The 19,906-nt window shown below is 45.5% G+C and overlaps 1 protein-coding gene across 6 annotated transcripts in view; it reads right to left on the bottom strand.

Annotated features, from left to right (window-relative positions):
* NFIB (nuclear factor I B) overlaps positions 1-5,219 on the bottom strand; it is a 177,135-nt gene extending 171,916 nt beyond the window's left edge. For all 6 annotated transcript variants that reach the window (XM_075136389.1, XM_075136392.1, XM_075136391.1 and 3 more), the window contains exon 1: positions 4,393-5,219. In XM_075136389.1, coding sequence (XP_074992490.1) covers positions 4,393-4,422 — 30 coding nt within the window. In that variant the 5' untranslated portion in view covers positions 4,423-5,219. The remainder of the gene's footprint in view (positions 1-4,392) is intronic.
* Between the last annotated feature and the right edge of the window lie 14,687 nt (positions 5,220-19,906).

The following is a 19,906-nucleotide window of genomic DNA, read 5'->3' as shown; positions in this document are numbered from 1 at the left end:
TTCCTGAATTGCAAAAACCCCCACTAGATCTAGTTACCTCTCTTCCCTAACCGTCCTCAAATCAAACAGAAAACAACAGAAAAGTTGCAAGCAGTTTACCTATGACCACGTCACCTTCACAAGAAAAAAGGAAAAAAAAAAAAAAGAAAAAAAGAGGAGAGAGACAATATATGAAGATAATTCAGGACATAAACAATTGCATTACAGTATGATGCTTGACAAAGAGGCACAAGGCAATAATTAAGCTGATTAGTAGTTTCTAGCAGAGATTTGAACAATTCTGATACTATACTGGCACATAAAACTAGGCCATGGAAAGAGTTAAACCACAATCTGTTCTTTGTGTGGGAAGGCAATACTGCTCTGAGTAACCACAGCCCATGATAAGACTTCCCTATCTTCATGCGCTTTCTGATGCCATGCTTTTTTTCCCCTCAGTTATAACTACTAAAGAAAGTTTATTTTTTCTTCTACAGAAGTCATCTTAATCAAATTATTCAAATAATTTTTTTTTTAAACTGAACTGTGTGGTGTTAAATGCTTACAATTCATTTTAGACTGAATAAAACAGATTTACTACAGATTTTGAAAATTTCAACAGCTGGAGCTAAAGGTGGGGCAAAGGCAGGGGGCTGAAGAGCTTTGGGAGAAATTAATTTTTGCCCCAATACAATGATTTTTTCTACATCTAAACAGACTTCAGCGTTTCTAACTTAAAATGGCAATAAAATTAATGTGGAAATATTCTACGCTACTAGAATACTGCACATCTAGTTTCCATTTTTAAGAAGAACATCACAAACTATTTTGGAATGGCTATGCCTTTAGGTAATGCACATAGTATTACCAATAATAACCTACGGCATTTTACATCTATGAAAATTTTATGGAGAAAAATTCCACTTTTTAAATTCTAATTTGTAGTGGTTGAATGCTTCATTTGCAAAGAGTTGGGGGGGGGGGGAACGAAAACTTTTAAAAACTGTATTCAGGCTTTTCTTTCATAATATCACTAAGTCCTAAAGACCTAAATATATGTGGAAGAGTGTGAAGGAGAAACACAGCAAAGAACATCCTGTTCTAAAGCAATATTATCAGATATCTTTGAGAGATTGATTGTGCATCTGCAGTCCTTTCAAATGAAACATTACTTGACAAGAAGAAGTGCCCATAAAAATGATCCTAAATGGAGATTTGCAATTTATCACACACGTTCTTCACTAAACCTCCATCTACAGAATTTGATTTTTTTTCCCCTTAATACTCATACAGGCAATATTGAATTTTTTTTTTTTTATGTGGCACTTACCCATGTGCCACAGTTGCTCTTGGAATAAAATGATTTATGGAGGTAAGATTTTCAAATGTCATATCAAATGGCTCAGGTGAACCATTGTGCACTGGCAATTTAAATTAAAATGGAAGTTACTATATAATAACTATGTAGCTTGTAAATAAAGGAAAAAATACCAGCCATCTAATGATGATAGATAGGCCAGGTTTTCTTTCTGGGAAAGGTAAAGGGGAAATGCAGCGCCCTTCTCCTGTCTTCCACTTCTATACATTTTGTATCAATTCATGCAAGTTTGAACTGAGGACCATACAACAAATACACCAGGCAGCAGTCTAGAAATTTTATACAGAAAACTTCATGTACTCAATTTCCCTGCATGGATTTTCTCTGTGCCTAATGAAACAACATATTCTAGGAGGAAAAGAAAATAGTCTGAGTTTCCTGGACCACCATAACATAAAAATAAACCGCGGCAAAAATATCACAAGAGACCAGGCACTTAAAGGCATGTGGTAACTGCATCCTATCATGCCTCAGCAAGAGAGATAAATGCAGTTTACTCTCATTCCAAAACAGGGGGAAAGAGGCATATGGGAAGGAGAGGAAAGGACCCCCCAAAAATTAAATTGCATTTGGTAAGTCTTCATTTTTCCTTGGAGTTCTTTTACACCCACCAAACTTTTATTGAAAGAGTGATGGCTAACATTCGATTTGCCAAGGTTTGTCTTAAAGTTGTACTTTGGATTTTAGACTTGTTTCTAAAAAGTGCTTCAGCGCTGTCTCAGCACAAACTGAACTACTGCTTTCGCAAGGAGCTCGGTCCAAACAGGTGTTCTGTGTTTAGAACTTTTACCAAAATATTTTCTTCTGAGCATACACTACCACAGTCAACGTGCATCGCAAGAGCCCTAGAGACGGAGAACACAATAGAGAGAATAATTTTGGCAGTACTACTTTAACTCAGTCGCAACTCAAAATAAGATTAATCAATCTTTTGCTTTAAATAAATAAATAACACAAAGTATAAATTCTCGTTGCCACTGTAATCTTAATTTTTAATGTATAGAGAGGAAACATGATTTTTAAAATGCCTTTATCATTCCAAACAGGTAGAGAAAGATTCCAAGTTAAAATCAATTTGCTGCAACTGTGTTTTCCCTGTATGTATCACTAAATGGGAACTGTCTCTGCACGGCACATGATACAGCGTGATTGTAAAATATTATGGAGAAGTTAGCAATGCACGAAAGCCAGGAATTGCTGTAGAAGTACAATGTTGTGTTTTTGTGCACACCTGAGAGCAGTGTTTTAAAACAGATTCGTAAAGAATAAGTAAATCCATTACATCTGTGAGTCCAAAAAGCAAACATGTGGGAAAAAAATGTCATTAGAGCAGGAAACAACAAAATTAAGTACCCGCTGTAATAGAGGTGGTAGCGAAAATTTGCGTGTCTCCAATGTAAAAACTGCTTCCTTAAGTTGTACTCTCAGGTCTTATTGCAGAGGTCTTATTGCCTGTCAATAATTTCACAGGATGGATAGCCCACACAGAATTAATTTTTACTAATTGCAGATTCCACCATAAGTAATTATTTCTCTGTGTGTACCTGTAAGCATGTGCGTATCTGTTACACAAAATGCTTCCTACAAGCATTCATTTCTCTTTTGAAGAAGTATCTCAACAGTACTCTTTTCCAGCTTTGCTCCACTGCAGCTCACGTTTACATGCTGAAAATATCCGTATCTAAGTCAATCACACTTAGATGCCAAACAAAATATAAACAATAAAAAATGTGTCAGCCAAAAAAGCTACAGGACTGTATCCAATCACTGAATAAGCCTTATCATTGTTTCCATCTTCATTCACAATTTATGAATACTTCAGCCCCTTTGAATTACAATGCTTTCTAATTGTGGAATAACTTAAATCATATTTATTTATTCACCGTGCAACTGCAAGCGCATCGTTGGCCGCTCAGTAACAGTGTTGCAGGAGACGTTACTTTCGCACATTTTCTGCTTCTTTAGCTATTTGTTGCACCAATGTGGAAGCGAGCAGTTATCGCTTTATCAGTTTACATCACATCCTCCTAAGACAGACTTTCAGAAAAGCTTCTCAAAACTATCCCCTGGCTTTACAGACCGGCTTTGCTCGCCAGAGCGGGCCCCGGTGCCCCGGCGCTCGCTCCCCGCTACCCTGCGCCCGGCAAGGGGCTCCTGGCGCGCCCGGGAGCTCCCCCGGCCTGCTCCCTAAACCCCTCCGGTCTCGACAGCCGCACTTTGCGGCGACGGGGACCCCCGCTCGGGCTGCCCACCGCTCTCCGCGCCGCACCGCGGCCGCCCCCGCCCTCCGCTCCGCGACCCCGGCCGCGGCTTCGCCCCGCTCCCTCCCGCCCTGCTGGTGACAGCCGCCGTCCGGGCTTGAGAAGCGGCTGCGAGAGCGGTTGCGAGAAACGGCTAGACCGTTTCCCTTGCTCGGGGGGCTGCGCGCCCGCCGGCGAGCGCTGCCGTTGGGCTGGGAGAGGGGAGATGCCATGTCCCTGCGTAACCGAACGAGAAGGAACTGCACGGCTCGGCCGTCCCCGCTGCATCGCCCTCATTGTTGGCAGGCTACGTATTATTAATTAAGCGTAAGACGGGATTACTTCGCACCGGCGAGCGCTCGCTTTTTGTCAAAAACAGCACTTTTCCTTTCAAACCCTTTCATTAGACCCTGCGTAAACTGGTGAGCTGAAAAGAGAGCACGTCGTTTGATTCCAATCAAATCAATACTTCTCAAACCTGCTTTTTAGCGTAATTATGCTCACTTTCATTTTGTTAACCTTTGACTTCTTATGCACCAACAATTAACAGTATTTGTCCACGGGTGACACTTTGAATGGATCTCCGCAAAACAATGGCCTGGTACAGTTTATTCTCTACTATTCCCTCCTGCGAGAGGAGTTTGGATCTGACAAGCAGTTACAACTGTGCTTTAACCCGTTACGACTACTTGCAATGACTCATTAACAACTCACATACATATAAAAAATTTTTAAAAAAGCACGTGAAAATAAATAAATAAATTAACAAATAAATTAAATAAAACGCGTCTATACCTGAGTGAGACAGATTGGAGAATACATCATGACTTCGCTTTGAGAACACGCTGCCCGGAGAGCCCCTAAGAAAAGCCTCAAAAAGGAATAATTTCATCTATTCATTTTACAGTCATCTGAGGCTCAAGGAAGATGAAATCAATCAGGACGGGGCTCTGCCCTGGATCACCACAACTTCACAACAAACCCCGGTCCTCCTTAAATAGCCAAAGATTCAAGTTCACTCCGTGTGCTAGATTTCCCGGGGTGAAATCCAATCTACACTTTTAACCCTCTTGTAGTCGGCGGCGCAGGAGTCTTGCTTTTGCTGCTGCTGCTGCTGGTGGTTGTTTTGCAGATGAGGGGGGAAGGACTCGGGGGGGGGGGGGTGGGCGGGAGGATTTTTTTGCTTGGCCTTTTTTTTTTTTTTAATCCTTTTTTTTTTTTTAAGAAGTTGGTGGTGGTGGGTTATTACGGCACTGTCACCACGCTCTCGAAAGTTCAAGGTTACAGCCCGGAGCGGAGCAGGAAAATCCCGGAGAGTGATGGCAGGCGAAACTTCGCAGGGCAGCCACCATGCGCGCGGCCGCGAGCCAGGGCGGGGGCGCGCGCCCCGGGCGGGACGACCGCGCGGCGCGGCCTGCGGGCCCCGGCGGGCCCCTGCGGGCTCCGGCGGGCCACTGCGGGCCCCTGCGGGCTCCTCCGGCGGCCTCTGGCCGCTCCCAACCGCCCGCCCGCCCTCGCTCTGCGGGCAACGGTGAGGGACCGCTTTCCAAACGCCCACTGTCATAAAAATGATCTCTTGGAAATTCAAACGATAAATCTCTCCCTCGCGCTCCCTCCCGATTTGCTCCCGCCGTCTCCGTCCCCTCCCCCCCCCCCGTTCTGTAAAACTTGGAAGTTGAAAAATTCACCGGTTACACCCTCCGGACCCCGCTCCAGGTCTCTCCCCAAATGAGACTTAAGTATTTTTTTTTTTTAATTATTTAATTACACAATCATCGCTTACACTCCTCCTCCTCCTGCAAACACATTCCTTCTCCACCAGACCCCCCTTCTCTGCCCTCCCTCTTTATTAATCACCGTCGAGCGCCGCAGAAGGAACCAGCACGTTTTGCAAACATCCCTCGTTTTCCCTCTCTTCTGCTGGGAGGGGGTGGGGGGGGAGGGGGGCGGGAAGACGGCGGGGGAGGGGGGCTGCCATCTGCAGGAGGTTTCTTTTCCTTCTCCTCTTGGGGTACGACTTTGTCAGCGGCGGCGGGACTCGGACGCCCCCGTTCCCCCCTCGGCGGCCCCCGCCCCTCCGCCGCCTCCCCTAAAGGGGTGGGGGGGCCCTACCCGGCACCGCCGATAACTGCTGTCCCTGCGCGCAGGCTGCTGCCAGGCGGGGGCGGCGGGGTCCCGGCTCCCGGGCAGCAACAGGGCGCGGGATCTGGTTTCCTTCTCCCGGGGCAGCTTTCACCGGGGGAGCCGGGGAAGGGGGGAAAGCCATGAACGAAACTTATTTCTGTTCCTGTGAGGAGGGCTGCCATGCAGTGCGCAGCTGGGGGGTGTTCGGTGTGTGCGAGCCCCCCGCGCCCCCCCCCCCCGGCACTGCCGCTGCCGCCTGCGGGAAGGAGCGGCCGGGCGGCACCGGCGCTGCCTCCCGGTGCCGGTGCGCAGCCCCCGGCGGCGTCCCGGAGGGACCGCTGACTTCCTCCGTGCCCGAAGTGAGAGCTTATTCACGTCAGGCATTTCACAACGACACATCAAGGAAAGTAGGCAGGTTCAAGTCAACCATGAAATGGTCACTTTTTAACCCCGTCCTGTCCTCATTAGGGAAATGCTCAAACACAGCCCATTTTCAAAGAGGGCTCTTAATGAGGGGAGCTTGCCAAGTCTACCAGCTGCAATTCCCATAAATTTACAAACCAAAAGAAGCAGGGGGATGGGCGGGGGAAGGAGAGAGCCCGTACAAGACAGGTAATGTCAAAGGAAACAGCAAGAGCCCCACACGTTAACCCTTGCAGAATCCACGCCGCACCCCCGCAGCTCAGTTTCTGGCTGCACTTGCCCAGTTCCCTCAGATTTCCAGCAACAGCCACCGGTTTTCTCTTCTACAAACCACTCTGATAAGTGACAAGTTCAGAGCATATGCTTAGGCAAGAAGGGATGAGGCAAACTCGGGGTTAACCACAATGAGCAAAATTTCTTTTCATATCTGTTGTAGAATACCCCCCAAATCCTATCGTCTTTTCCTTTACCCAGGCACTGCAAAAAGCTGATAACGCCAGCTTTAAATACTGGAGTTTCCCTTTGAATAAATATTCAATTTAACTGGAGTTAATTTACCATAAAAGACATTCCCCTTGGCACAAACACACTGATGTCCTTGAACACACCTCTTTGAGCGCTTGAACTCTTACACAACAAGCCATTATTGATTTAAAATCATAATAACCCTCCTCCGTCCCCCTTCTCGCTCGCACCTCTCCGCGAGGATCAGGGCAAACCCCCAATACCACATCAGCAAGGCTGCCACTGTGAGCTGCACAGATGTGAGAAGTCTTTCCCAGGCAGGGCTTGCCCCACGCCCTCCCAGGTCCTGGCCAAGGGACCGCCTTGCGCTAGAGACCCGTGCACTAAAGACAAGAACTGCCTGGCGAGGTCCCAGGAGCGAAGAAGGGCAAGCCGGAAAAAGCAAATGGAGCAAGGTAAGGGCAGACACCAAGCTGGGTGCTTTCTGCAGCCCTCGCTACTGCAGGGGGGTGTAAAGTCAGGGTCAGATTGGGTTTGCATCCCCACTGGAGCCAGCCGAGGGTGGGTTTGCATCCCTACTCAGAGTGGACAAGGGGGGCTGAGCCCAGCCAGCCCCGTAGCATGTGCCAGTACCACCCAGAATAGCGCTGCTGGGGATCAGCCCCTCCCCAGAGCCAGTCTGCTGGCCAGGATTGAACAGGCCCCTCACGTGAAGGCATTCTGGGGGAAATGGAGCTGCCTGGCTAGCATGGCTCAAGCAGCATCTTGGCTTCTGCATGACCTAGGAGGCAAGGTGGGCATGGTGCAGGTTGCCACGGGTTTGCCTGCAGTTTGACCCACAGGCTCCCAGTGCATCAGTGAAAGCAGGCTGAACTGGGCCCCCAAAAGGCATGTTTCAGCTATGTTCCTCCTGGTTAATCCCAGTGGGAGCCCATACAGGAGGGAGGCTTTGTCCTGGGAGAACCCTCCACACACACACACACGTGTGCACACGCCTACACAGACACCCCCCTACATGCACACACACCCCATCCCATCCCCCGCCCCCCGGCTCCTTTCACAGGAAAGCAAGCTAAAGATTCTTTCCAGAACAGAGAAAGATCTCCATTAAAATAATAAAAAAGAGCAACTCTCTACCACTTCCTTGCAGAGGTACGTAAATAGGTATGTGGGAACTGGGTTAGCCTGGAGAAACATAGTATTAATGCAGCAATGACAGCAGCCACAGTGGCTGGGCCCTGGCATGCAGGGAGACCTTGTGGGAAAGTGGTTCAATTGCTTTCAAGTCTTGACTTGCATTAACTCCCCCTAAAAACCCTTCTCTCCCACCCCACACACTAAAAACCCTGCCACTGCTGCAAGAAGACAAGCCCTTGAAGCTCTGAGCTAGGGGACAGTTGCTTTTTGTCCTCACTGCCAGAGCTATGCCAACCTCCACGCTGTATCTGGAAGTTCAGCTATCATTTCAATGTGGGCAATTAAGAAAATAAAAGTCACCATCTGACCTTCCTGGTGAGAGACCCCCAGGAGCTGTTCTCGACTCCATGGGGCCAAGATGGCCTGAGGGATCCTGCCCTCCAGTCGGATGCGATATGAGCACTGATAACACAGGCCTGGACACACGCACAGCTGGGCACGCACATGGCTGCTAGAAAACTTCATGCAACAAAAATGCACATTTGGGAAGAAAAGGCACCTTTCGCACCAGTAAGTGGCAAATACTGAAGCTGTGTATGAATCACCCCCCCTGAGAGCGTGCACCCTCCAGAAGGGGGGGCTGCCTCCACGCCCCCCCCATGCCTCCCACCCGCCTCTGGCCAGGGTGGCCGGGATGGAGGGACATCCATTGCCCACACCGCAGAATCTGAGATAGCTCAGGAATGAACCAGAAAGGCTTTTTGACACCATGGGTGGATGGGCTCGCTCCCCACCACCCCCCTAGCTCCCCAGAGCAGTTTTCTGCCAGTGGTGCAGATCCTGAAATGCAAGACTTGCACTGAAAGCCTGGGTTTTCCCTCTCTCCCTCACAGACAATGCTCACAAACTTCACCAGATGCTGCAAAGTGGCGCTGCCCTTGGACTTCAGAGATAATAACACAAAAAAATGGAAAGGCTACCTATATCCCTCCTAAAGCAGAATTTCAGCTGATGCCCTTTGGCCAGACAACTGCTCAAGTGTTTCAGGTTTTGGAGTGCAAGACTATTATTATGCGTCAAAAATCAAAGAGAAAGGTGTCGCTAATGCTGAAGTGTGCAGCCTGAGATTCTCTCAGCATACAAGTGGGCAGTTTGGCCAACTATCTAAACATACACATACTGAACTTCTAAGAAATCAAATTTTCATGAAAATTCCAGTAGTCTCTTCGTGAAAATCAGAAACAATTGATTCTGGCATATGGCATTTCATCTAAAAGATTTGAAATCTGACAACCAGCTCCGAAACTTTTACTGAAGAGGTCTCTGTGATCCAAAATACAAGCTTTGCAGTGTTTTTTATATCTGGTTTAATAGCAATACTGTTAACTTCTTTTTCACCCTTTGTTAGAAAATGCCATTCCCACACACATCCGTTAGATATACAATTACTTAGATACATAGATAAATACTGAGCAGCACAAATATAGTATAGTTTATGTCAACTACTTGTAACAAATAACCTAAACCATACTATGTTATCATAGTGTTATCTAATGGTGATTCTATCTGTATGACTAGTCTTTGTGCCTTGCAACACTCCTTGTACCATCATATCAAACTACAAACTGAAGTTTCACGTCTTTGGCATAATCAGAACCTTGGTCAGTTTTCTTATGTAAGGAGTATCGTGTGCGCATATAGAAATATATATATAAAAACATATGTATATGCACAAAAAGTTGGGTAGAAAACATCTAGGGAACAAACATAACTAGTTAAATAAGCAAACTGATAATACATTGGTTTATGGGGTCTCGATACATTTCATATGCGGCTGAATTGTAGGGTATTTATGACTTAAAATGCAAACAGCAATCAGTAAAACTTCTAAGTCAGCGTAGTATCACACCTATAAATATATGTATCATAATATTTGCTAGCACTTTTGTTTGTTTGTTTCTGGGTGATCAGAAGAAACACACACTATATATAAACTGTATATATGTTTGATCAGATAGAAAGTGTGCATGTATACAACCAAAAGTAAAGAAACACGCTATTTACTCTATACAGAGACACACATACATATGAAGGGTGTGCGCACTTGACCCCTGTCCACATATGGTTTGACAGGGACTATAATACTTGAGCTTTCCACAGCTCCCAGACCAGCAAATGAAAACATCAAACCTCAAGTGTAAAGCTGTAAACCACAACGTTTTGGGTTACACAACTGTGCAGTTTTTGTCCTCACTGCGGGTCACATTCTCAGCCTTACAAAGGCATGAAACCCTCCTACCCCAATACAGTAAATTCTTTAAAAATTCACATTTGCTGATCTTAAATGCCCTGGACATAAACAGCAACAATAAAAACAATAAAATTTCGGCACCATCTTTTCTGACAGTTTATATCACTTGACAGACTTTGAGAATATTGGGGGGCGTGGGGGAGGGAGCGGTGTCTAGAAGCTGGATTTAAATGTCTGCCCAAATCAGAATTATAAAAGTGCTTTATTTTTTTCTTGCGATTCAAAGTTAAAATCGTAAGCGTTGCAGCTCAAAACCGCTTCAGAGAACATTACGAGTTAATCTTGTGTGTTTTGGCGCTTTTTCCCTGCCAGCTACTGTACTTTTTAAAAAAAAAAAAAAAGTTGGAGATCTTGTCTGTCCCGTCTCAAGTTCAATGGCAGCGCTTTCCAGCAGCAGGAGGAGAAGATGGCCATGTTCGCAGCCCTAATAATAATTCAGATCACGCCACATCGGCATCTTGTGTCAGAGCCGAAACTGGCTTCCCCGCCCCCTTCAACCTGAGAGCTGCCAAGTCCTCACACACTCCGCATTCAACCACAACTTAATGGATGGGATATTGTGCATTAAAATGTGGCCCAGACACACAGGCAAAGAGAGGACAAGAGGGAAAGCAGACAGACAGACACACACACACACATACGCACAGGCACGCAAGAGAAAGGAATGAATTAAAATACACACACAGGTCTCACAACAAAACGGCAGTGAAAAAAGGCAAAAAAAGGAACAAAAAGAAACCCTCTGAAGTAACTTTAAAAAACAAGCCAGAAATGCCACCCGAACGCTGCATCCTGCAATATAGCGTGAAAGAGACCAGCACAAGCCTCCAGACAATTTGTCGAGCAGACCATACACAACAGCAATGCCATTTCCTCAACGTTACACATTAACATTGCAGTCCATTAACTACGAAAACCACCAAGACAGCCAGAGAGAAAATATTATATTAAAACGTAAGTAAAGAAGCAATCTCTACAGCAACAAGAAAGAGGGAAGAAGAACTGTCTGCAAGGTACAAATAAAGTAGCATTTGCATTAATCCTTTCCAGCATTTAACTGATAGTTGTCTGCCAGAGAAGAAGGGGGAGGGGGGAAAAGTTGAAGCAGGAAATGTGCCAAGTTCAGCACTTCTGGACGCAAACTCCCATCAACTGATTCCTGGCATAAAAGTGTGACCCATATACAAAAGCTGCCAAAAAAGCAAAATATAAACAATCCACCACTTATATCTCATCCTGTAAAGCAGAAGTGATATCAGCATTTAAGAAGAGGGTATAACATCTACTTTGAAACCACAGAGACACAACCTCAGCCTGGAGGAATTACAAAACAAGAGTCAAGCAACTTAAAAAAAAAAAAATCATTTTAAGCACCATGTACCATTGCAGTGTATTGCATTAAATAAATGAGATCTTGAAATCAGTAACACACACCACCGGGCCGTTGACTTCACATTTTCCAGGAAATAAATCTATTCTTTTCTCAAGGACTCGGAGTGTTGGGGTCTGTTTGTTGGTTTTTAATTTCCAGAAGAGGCCTTCTGCCTTTTGTTTTGGGGTGGGTGTTTGGTTTTTGTTTTGTTTTATCGCTGATGGTTTGGAGGGGTAATTTTTTGGGGGGGGAGGAGGGGAGTGTTATTATTTGCTTAGGCTGGCTGTTAGCTTTGTTTTGGTTTATTTTGCTTTTGTTGCCCGCTTTTTGCTTGACAGCGAACGGGATGAAAATCCTTGACCAGGGCGAGGGAAAAGGCGGTACAGCCACAGCCCGCGGGCAGCGAGCAGCCCCCTCCTCCCCCCTCTTCCTTCCTCTTTTGAGCTGCCAGGCTGGAGAGCACGTTTCGGTGGTGGCTGACTTGAACGCAGTCCAAGAAAAATTTACATTTTAAAAAACTTTTTTATATATACACATATATATATATATTATATATATACACCCATATAAATGCATGTCACTGCTTGGCTGCCTCTGCGCGTCGCTGCACGCGATCCTCCGCCCCCCTCCGGCGCTGCGCTGCGCGGACAAGCGCTGCGGGCGGCCGGCGGCGGCCCGGGCCTCCTTCCAGCCCCGGCGATGGGCTCCGCCGCCGGCCGCCCCCCCTCAGCCCCCGCCGCCGCCGGCGCCGCCGCCGGCCCCCGGCGCGGGAAGCGCGGCTCTCCGCTTCCGCCTGGCGGCTGCCGCACGCAGCGGGGCCGCCGCGGTCATTTGCATACTAGGAGAGCGACAGCCAATGGGGAGCGCGGGGCGGGGCAGGCAGCTCGTGGCGGGGGCGCCCGGCAGCGGCGCCCGTGGGGTGGCGGGCAGGGGCGGGAGCTGGGGGGACCCGCTGGGACCCCCTGGGACACACGCACACCCCCCGCCCGGGACTCCCCCTGGGACCCCCCCCCGGGACCCCGGAGGTGGGCAGCGCTGCTGCTCCCCCGTGGGGCGGCAGCGGGTGGCGGGTTACCGGCGGGCTGCGCCTCCGGCGATGCCAGCGAGAAAGAGGCGGCCGCGGGCGCGGGTGAGCCGCCGCTGGCCCCGCGTCAGGTTGTCAGTGCGTGCGGTCCCCGGGAGTCCGCTCGGGAGGGCTGAGGGGGTAGCGGCGATCCCGCCGACCAGGGCAAGCACCGTGCCCTGAGCAGGGCGGTGGACGTAGGCTGCGGGAGTGGAAGAGTTAAATTGCTTGCAATCGCATTTTAAAGTTTAAATAAATGCCAAAATGCTTTCGTTTAGCCCTCACAGGCCACGCTTGACGAGTACATTTCTTCACACGTATTTTTATAAAAGGCTTTTGCGGAGAGGTTATGTAATTTCATGGCTGCAGATGCCTTTTATAAACTATCACATCATGCTGCTCCCTCCCTGCAGGATTAACTTCACTCCGGAGGAATTGTTCTCTAGTCCAAACCTGAAGGCGGTAAGGCACCGCGCAGAGGAAGGATTTCACATCTAAAACTTCCTACAGAATTAAGGCACTTACAATGAAATAAATAAAACTGCATGAGGCGAAAGTGTGTGAAGAGTTTTAATCAGTCAGATAACAAATAAATTCCTTCCTGTTAAAAATTGTTTGCCGAGTACAAACTCTAAAGAATCTTCATAATTGCTTGGAGACCACTGCTGGGAACATGGGGGCCTCTCAGGAAGCCAATTTTCTTTTGTTTGATTCAAGAACAACATTCTAAGCTGCTAAAAATACATTCTACTCTTAAAATGAAGCACATATTGCCATGAAATAGGAAAAAAATAAGAATCGTAAGCTTTCAGACTTGAGAACAATCACTGTGGAGGTTTTTTTCGTCTTTATTTTTCTGATTCTTTTATGAAGAAGTCGAACGTAGAAAAATTAAATTATGAATTTGTCTGTTCAGTGAATGGGGGAAATGATTGTTCATGCTATCTGTGGCACAGATTTTGTAAACTCTATGATAGCCAGTCAGTCGAGTGGAGAGCAAACCTTTTTCCATGCCAGAGGGAATCTGTGGGTGTTGATTTTTTAAATTTTTAAAATTTTTTTTTCTTTGTTATAGAATTCAAGCTTTGAGTCAGAGATTCACAAACAATTAACAATTTGTGCCGGTCATCAATACTTAACAAAGTTTATTAAAGATTTTTGGCAATGTTTCATGATAGATTTCCAGGCTTTTTGTTGCTCCTTAGGATTAATTTTGGTGCTGCTGTTGTGATTGCTGACAAAGATTCAAGTTCTAGTAGACAGGCCCATTACTCTCTGAAGCTTTCTCTTTGTTGTTGTTTGTTTGGCTTTGTTGAGCCTGTATAGTTACTAAGCCTAATTCTGCAAGTGATTTAGCAAACAATCAGGAACTTTTTGTATGATATCAAATGAGAGAAATAATGGCATCAGGGAAAGCAATGGATATTGTAGTCTTTTAGAAAGAAAAGTTGTGTTACCCAAAGCTGCCATAGTTACTCAGTTTAGTTTAAGCCTAGATTGTATGTCACAGGCAACTTTCTTAAACGCATTTTTAAGTTCAAAATCGTGTTATGTATCATTTCCATGGCCTTTTATTTCTCAATTGTATAGCACTAGCATGTCTTGATTGTGGCTTTCTTTTCCATGAATATAATCAAAGGCTCATATATTTTGTAACAGGCTGACCTTAAGTTCTGTTGATTCTGGATTTTTTTGGTCTTCTGAGGTTATATATCTGTACACTTGATACTTTTTAATGTTCACAATGGATGAAACATGAAAAGACTGAAAATAGTTTTCCTCCTATCCAATGGATAATTGTTACATACTCAGTTACCTATCTGGATACGAGTAGATAACAATCTGAAGGGAGACAGACTCACTTGCAGAATTTCTACTAAAACAAGTAAACAATAAATCAAAGATTTATTTGACATCTTTATAACAGAATTTGTAAGAAAGATCAAATTTTTCAAGGTGTATTTTCAAAGCTGCTTATATAATTTGCTTTATTAAAATATCTGTATTTTCAAGGTTTCTTCACTAATCAACAGGACAGGAAAGTAAAATGAGTGAAAGAGGATCTGGTGTATTGATGGTTCAACAGTAAAGTCTATGAGTAGTGCAGTCACAGAATGAACCCAGTAAACAAGGATCACATTAAGGGACAACACGGTAGGCAGTCTCAGTACAGTTCAGCTGTGTGCACGAGGGGTACAGCTGTCCTCACGCATAACAGGACAACTGAGAAAACCAGGTAGGTTTTGGCTAAATACATTATTTTGCACATGTGAAAAACTGCTCTTACCCCACTAGCTTTCAGGTAGCAGCTTCACATTTTTCAGGGAAAGGCAACTGTAGCTAAAAAGGTGCCGCTTGCTGTTCCTGCAACAACCCATTCAGGTTCATCTGAGCAACGCGCCACGGAAAATCCACGATTTGCACATGTGCACAACACTTGCTTATTTTCTCTGAAAGTTCATACTTTTGCCGTGCTGCTCTTCACAGGCTCCTGGCCCCGCCAAGCCTCCTGCATAGTCTCCTAGCAACTGGGCAGAATTATAACTCTGAGCTTGGCACCGGCCAAATGGTTTCTTCTGCTGCTTCCCCCCAGCAAGTACTCTGTGGTCTAGGGTAAAACGCACTGGGCAAAGGGATGGGGAGTGCTGGTCAGCAGGCTTACAGAGACTGGTGTTAGTAATTCCCTGTACTGCCAAGCAAAGCCTGGAGTTCCCACTCACTGTGGCGGGGACAAGTGCCATTTGTCCCAGTCCTGCTCTGGCATATTAGGTGAGGAAGAATGCAAGGAGCTTTCGTAAAATTATTTCTAAAATCCCGAGGCCTCAGCAAGCAGTAGCAAAGTTGTTACCGGTTACAGCAGACCAGTTTTTTCACTTTGGATAATAAAGCAACAGAGGAGAGGAAATACGGCATATACAGTTTTAGTCAGCAGCAAGCCTCCCTTTCCTTGTCCAGGAAAGAAGCTGCAGAATCCTGATGCACAGCATCTATTTCTGCCTAGTTAATAGTCTCATACGATGTACTTTTATTTGTTTAATCCTGTTCTTCTACTAAAATATGTTGGAAGCACTATCACGACATCACCACACAACCACATCATCACCAGAACAAATTACAAGAAGATTAGGACATTACAGAGTGAAGCACTAAAAAGGTAGAAAATTTCCTATATGTTCCATACAACAGACTGTGTTCGGTTCTTCAACTGTCCTTAATAGTACGGCAAAGTATAATTTCTTCCCCCAGACCCTTGCCTCTCTCGATACACAGGATTGCTGAGGAACTGTAACATCATTGTTTTTAATAGAAAAAAAAAATAGCTGAAGCTTAATGGTAGCATTTAAATGGCATACAGAGCCTTTTGAGTTCACACCTCGTTAAGGTGAACAGGAAGGGAAGGGGTGCACATCTTTGTTGTTACTTTTGCCTTGCAGCATTTTCAGCCAAGCTATGTGAACAGACCAGCAGCACATTAACTGACTTTGTAGCAGCTGTATTTTTGTAGCAGGTTTTTTTTTTTTTTTTATATTTCCAGTTTAGAAATTGCAGAACATTGTGAAATGGAGCCAGGGCAGGCCCTTAGAGGACAATTACTTTGGTTTCCTATTTTTTGCAAACCAGTCTACCAGATCCAAGTTTCCTTCCTGCTCCAGCTAGGGGGTCTCTTTCCACTGAACTTCGCATACCCTGCTGTTTCTGAGGTGGGTCCTATAGCATCCAAATTGACTTGGCAGAAGATTTCTTGCGCTGAATGCAAGCATGCTTACCTGAGCTGACCAAACCTGTATCTGAATGTGCACCTGAAGGGCTGCATGTGGCCCGTACTCCTGTAACAGACTCTAACTATGTTGCAATTACATAGGTGATCAGATTTGGTCCTAGGATAGGTTTGGTGCCGGGATTTCCGAGCTTTTAGCGTGCATCAGCTTGAGAGCATGTTTCAAAATGGTCAGAGGAAGAACTTCTCTGTCCCTCCCAAGCTCCTGTGAAAAAGTGCTTATAGCCTGCTAACCCAGCTTCTCACTTTCATTTCTGTCCTTTCCTGTTACATCAGCCTGGACCTGGATCAACCCCTCATGAATGTGGCTTTAGTGTTCTTCTAGCAGGATGCAGGAGAGATTAGGGAAGGCAGCAAAGGTTATTTTCACATGAACATCTCACTTTTACACCAGGATCTCCAGGAAAAAAAATTGAGGAGAGCTTATTTCTGCTGATGGGTTGCTGATGTGACAGTCTGGCAGACAACTATTGCACGCCACAGTCACTATGGGCTCTCTGTAAGCACACCAGCAAGACAGCTTGTGCAAAAGAAAGCTATCCTCTCAGCATGTAGTCTTGGGACATTCAGCATTTCTGCATGAAAAAGAAATACTCATGAGGCTTGACTACAAACTTTTCCTGCCCCCCATCTCCACGATCCGCCCATGAGGACAAACATTTTTGTCCAGAGTGGATGATTTTGCCACCTGGTGGCTTTTTCCTCCACACTTCTACAGGTTTGTGTCATTATGGTGTCAGCAATGGTGTCATTATGGTGTCAGCTGAAGATCTTAGGGTAGCAAAGATTTTGACATGATTGATGATCTTGTTCCTGTTGCTAATGTGCTTAAAATAATAGCTAAGATCTGAGAGAATGGGTTTCACAAGCTGCTCTGCAGCCAGTGTTAACACTGTGGATACTGCACTTTACTGATCACAAAGATAACCTAACTATCTCAGCCTGAAAGCCAACACAGGCTCCTGTCACCCACAGAGTGGAAAGATGATGCTGTCCCAGAGATGACGTTTACCAGTTTGAAGTACTTCCTCCCAAGAGTATGGATGTTGGCAAGATGTGTGTGTCATTTTAAAAAATGCCTCCTGCCCTTTTCATGCTGGTATCACTGCAACCAGCAGAAGACTGTCAGCTGGAGAAGAGTGGTAAAGTGTGAACTCAGCAGGCTAAAGAAAAGACAGTCCTCCTTACCACATCACTTCTGGATGAAAGTGTGGCCAGTGTAATTTCTCCTGCCTTCTGCAGTATCCTGCACAATGGCTCCAAGGAAAAGGACCTCCAAGGCTCCCCACCAGTTTTCAAGGCACAGTAGACCTGAGATAGCTGGTGAGAAAAGTGTGCTCGTCATTACTGGGCAGGGCCCAGTAAGCAGGGAAAGTTACAGGCACTCCCACTGCTTATAATAACAGTTTTTAAAGATGCGGATTTGCTATGCCAGTAAGTGCTGGTGGTACAGTCACACTGGTGGTTGAGAAGGATTTCTGAAGGGTACCGTTTCCCTTTGACCACACACCAATGCGCTGTGTGGGAACAGAGTGAATGGGAGTGGTAGGGAGCAGTACCTACTTCCAGTCCTGGAATAACTGAAAATCTTGTACTCTCTGGAGACTGCACTGGCTGCACGAGAAGACAGCATGCAGGAAAGGGCACCAGTAAAATATTGGAGGTGGTTATGCTTCAGGAGTGGCAACCCTTGCCTTGGGAACCTGGTAGTAACCAGGCACTTAGCTCCTTTCTCTTTTCTACCTTGCTGCATACTCTTCCAGTTCTGGTCAGACCACTGTATCTCAGCTTTTCTAAAAAGAGGTCATTTTACGTTCCTCCTTTTCCAAACCTTGCTTTTTTTTTGTCATTGCTCTTCCTCATTTCTCTAGCTTAAATGTTTATCCAACTTCTGTCCAAAGTTGATGTGTACTTCATGCATCTATGAGCCCTTTTACTGTAGTCTGTTGATTCTGCTTTGCTTATTGACCCACTCTAAGAGGAGGAAAGTTCCTTCAGGAAAAATGAAAAACATATGATTTGTCCTCTATTAAAGAAACAAAAGAATTGCTCCTTTATATTCTATGACATGGCAAGATCACAGACCTTCTCCTTTACTCCTGCATTTTGGCCCATACGTCATCTGCTAGCAGCCGGGTTCCCAGATCATGGGTGCATTATGGGAGGGATTTCAGATTAGTTTCTTAACAGACTGGAAAGTGGAAAATGGAGCCGGGGTCATTCCAGGATGTTAGCAAGGAGAGATTACTGGTAAGAAGACAAGTAACTTTCTCAGGTGTAAAAAGCTCCACCTGTCACTGCATGAGCTGCTGAGTGAAAAGCATACCATGGTAGAGAGAGGGCTGGTGAACTACGGGAAGTTTATTCTGGCCAAGAAGCCTACTGAGTGTTGATATTTTAAACTTCAAATACTAAAGGCAAATACTAGCATCCTGAGTAGGGGAGGGGGAGAATTTAAGCAGCCATTGACAGGAGACTAAGGTAAAGTTTTGCAGAGACTGTCAAATTTATTCTCTCCTCCTCTCCCAGGATGTGAGGTTGTGAATGGACAGCCTCAAGGAAGCCAAATTCTACAGCCGTGGGTGGAGATTTTTACTGCATGCAAACATTGGCGATCTACAGTCTGGACTTGGAGACAATATTTTAGGAGTATCACTCTACGCTGCTGTATTGGTGTGAATGTTACAGGGAGCACTGTCTGGAGAAACAAGAAGCCATAGTGGCTAAATGAAAAGTCACAGTTTTCTTTAAAAATTAAAATAAAATCTTTAGGTCAAAAGCAGATATTTGAGACAGTCATAGGGACCCTTCAAGCTCACCATAGTCACGGCTGTACAGATGCACAGCAAGGTGTGTTGTTGCCATATTTTCCTGCAATTGCAGTTCTTCACTGGATTTATAATGGCACACCCTGAAATCACAGCAGGCTTTCTCATCTTCGTCTCTGAACGTGCCTTACCGTTAGTGTTGATTTTCTGTGCACCTACCAAAATTAAACTGTAAACCATGATCACATCAGGGGGTAACCAAACCCTTTGATGAGCCTGGTGTTGTCAAGAGCTGGTTAACCTCAGCTGCATGTCCAAGGTGAGACAAGCATGCAAAAATAGAATGAGCTGCATGACAGGAGAGTTACATGTGTTTAAGCCACAGGCGACCACAGGTAATTTGTGTTGCGTAGAAGTAGAAGTAAGCCACAAGAAGGAAGAAGAGGGGAACAGTACGGGCCCAGGGAACTGCAGTACGACACTGAGGAGCTACCTCACGCTAACCTGGCATGAGGGTTTTGGACTTCAGCAGCATCCACTCCATATAGTGAGCCTCTCAGAGCCCATTTTAAAATGAAACCCATATCCTGCCTGTACCAGCAGCTGGACAAGCAATCCTGGCTCTCAAGGATATGCAAGTTCAGAGCGAAAAATTTTATTTGGAAGTATTTAAGCTAAAATGTACTTTAAACATACAGTGAATTTTCTGAAAGGCTGGGGTTTACGTTCAGAGGAAGACTTCCTGGCATGTTAATAGTTTTTACTAGACACGGGAAATTTGAGTTCCAAAGGTGACATTTTCAGAACGCTTTGAACATATGGAAAACAAGGTTATAATGGAACTTCTCTGTGGCTTAATCATACCCTG

Source organism: Calonectris borealis, chromosome Z (assembly GCF_964195595.1).
Source record: "Calonectris borealis chromosome Z, bCalBor7.hap1.2, whole genome shotgun sequence".
Lineage (NCBI taxonomy): Eukaryota > Metazoa > Chordata > Aves > Procellariiformes > Procellariidae > Calonectris > Calonectris borealis.
Note: the sequence above shows the minus strand (reverse complement) of the source record. Positions and strands in the feature narration are given on the sequence as shown.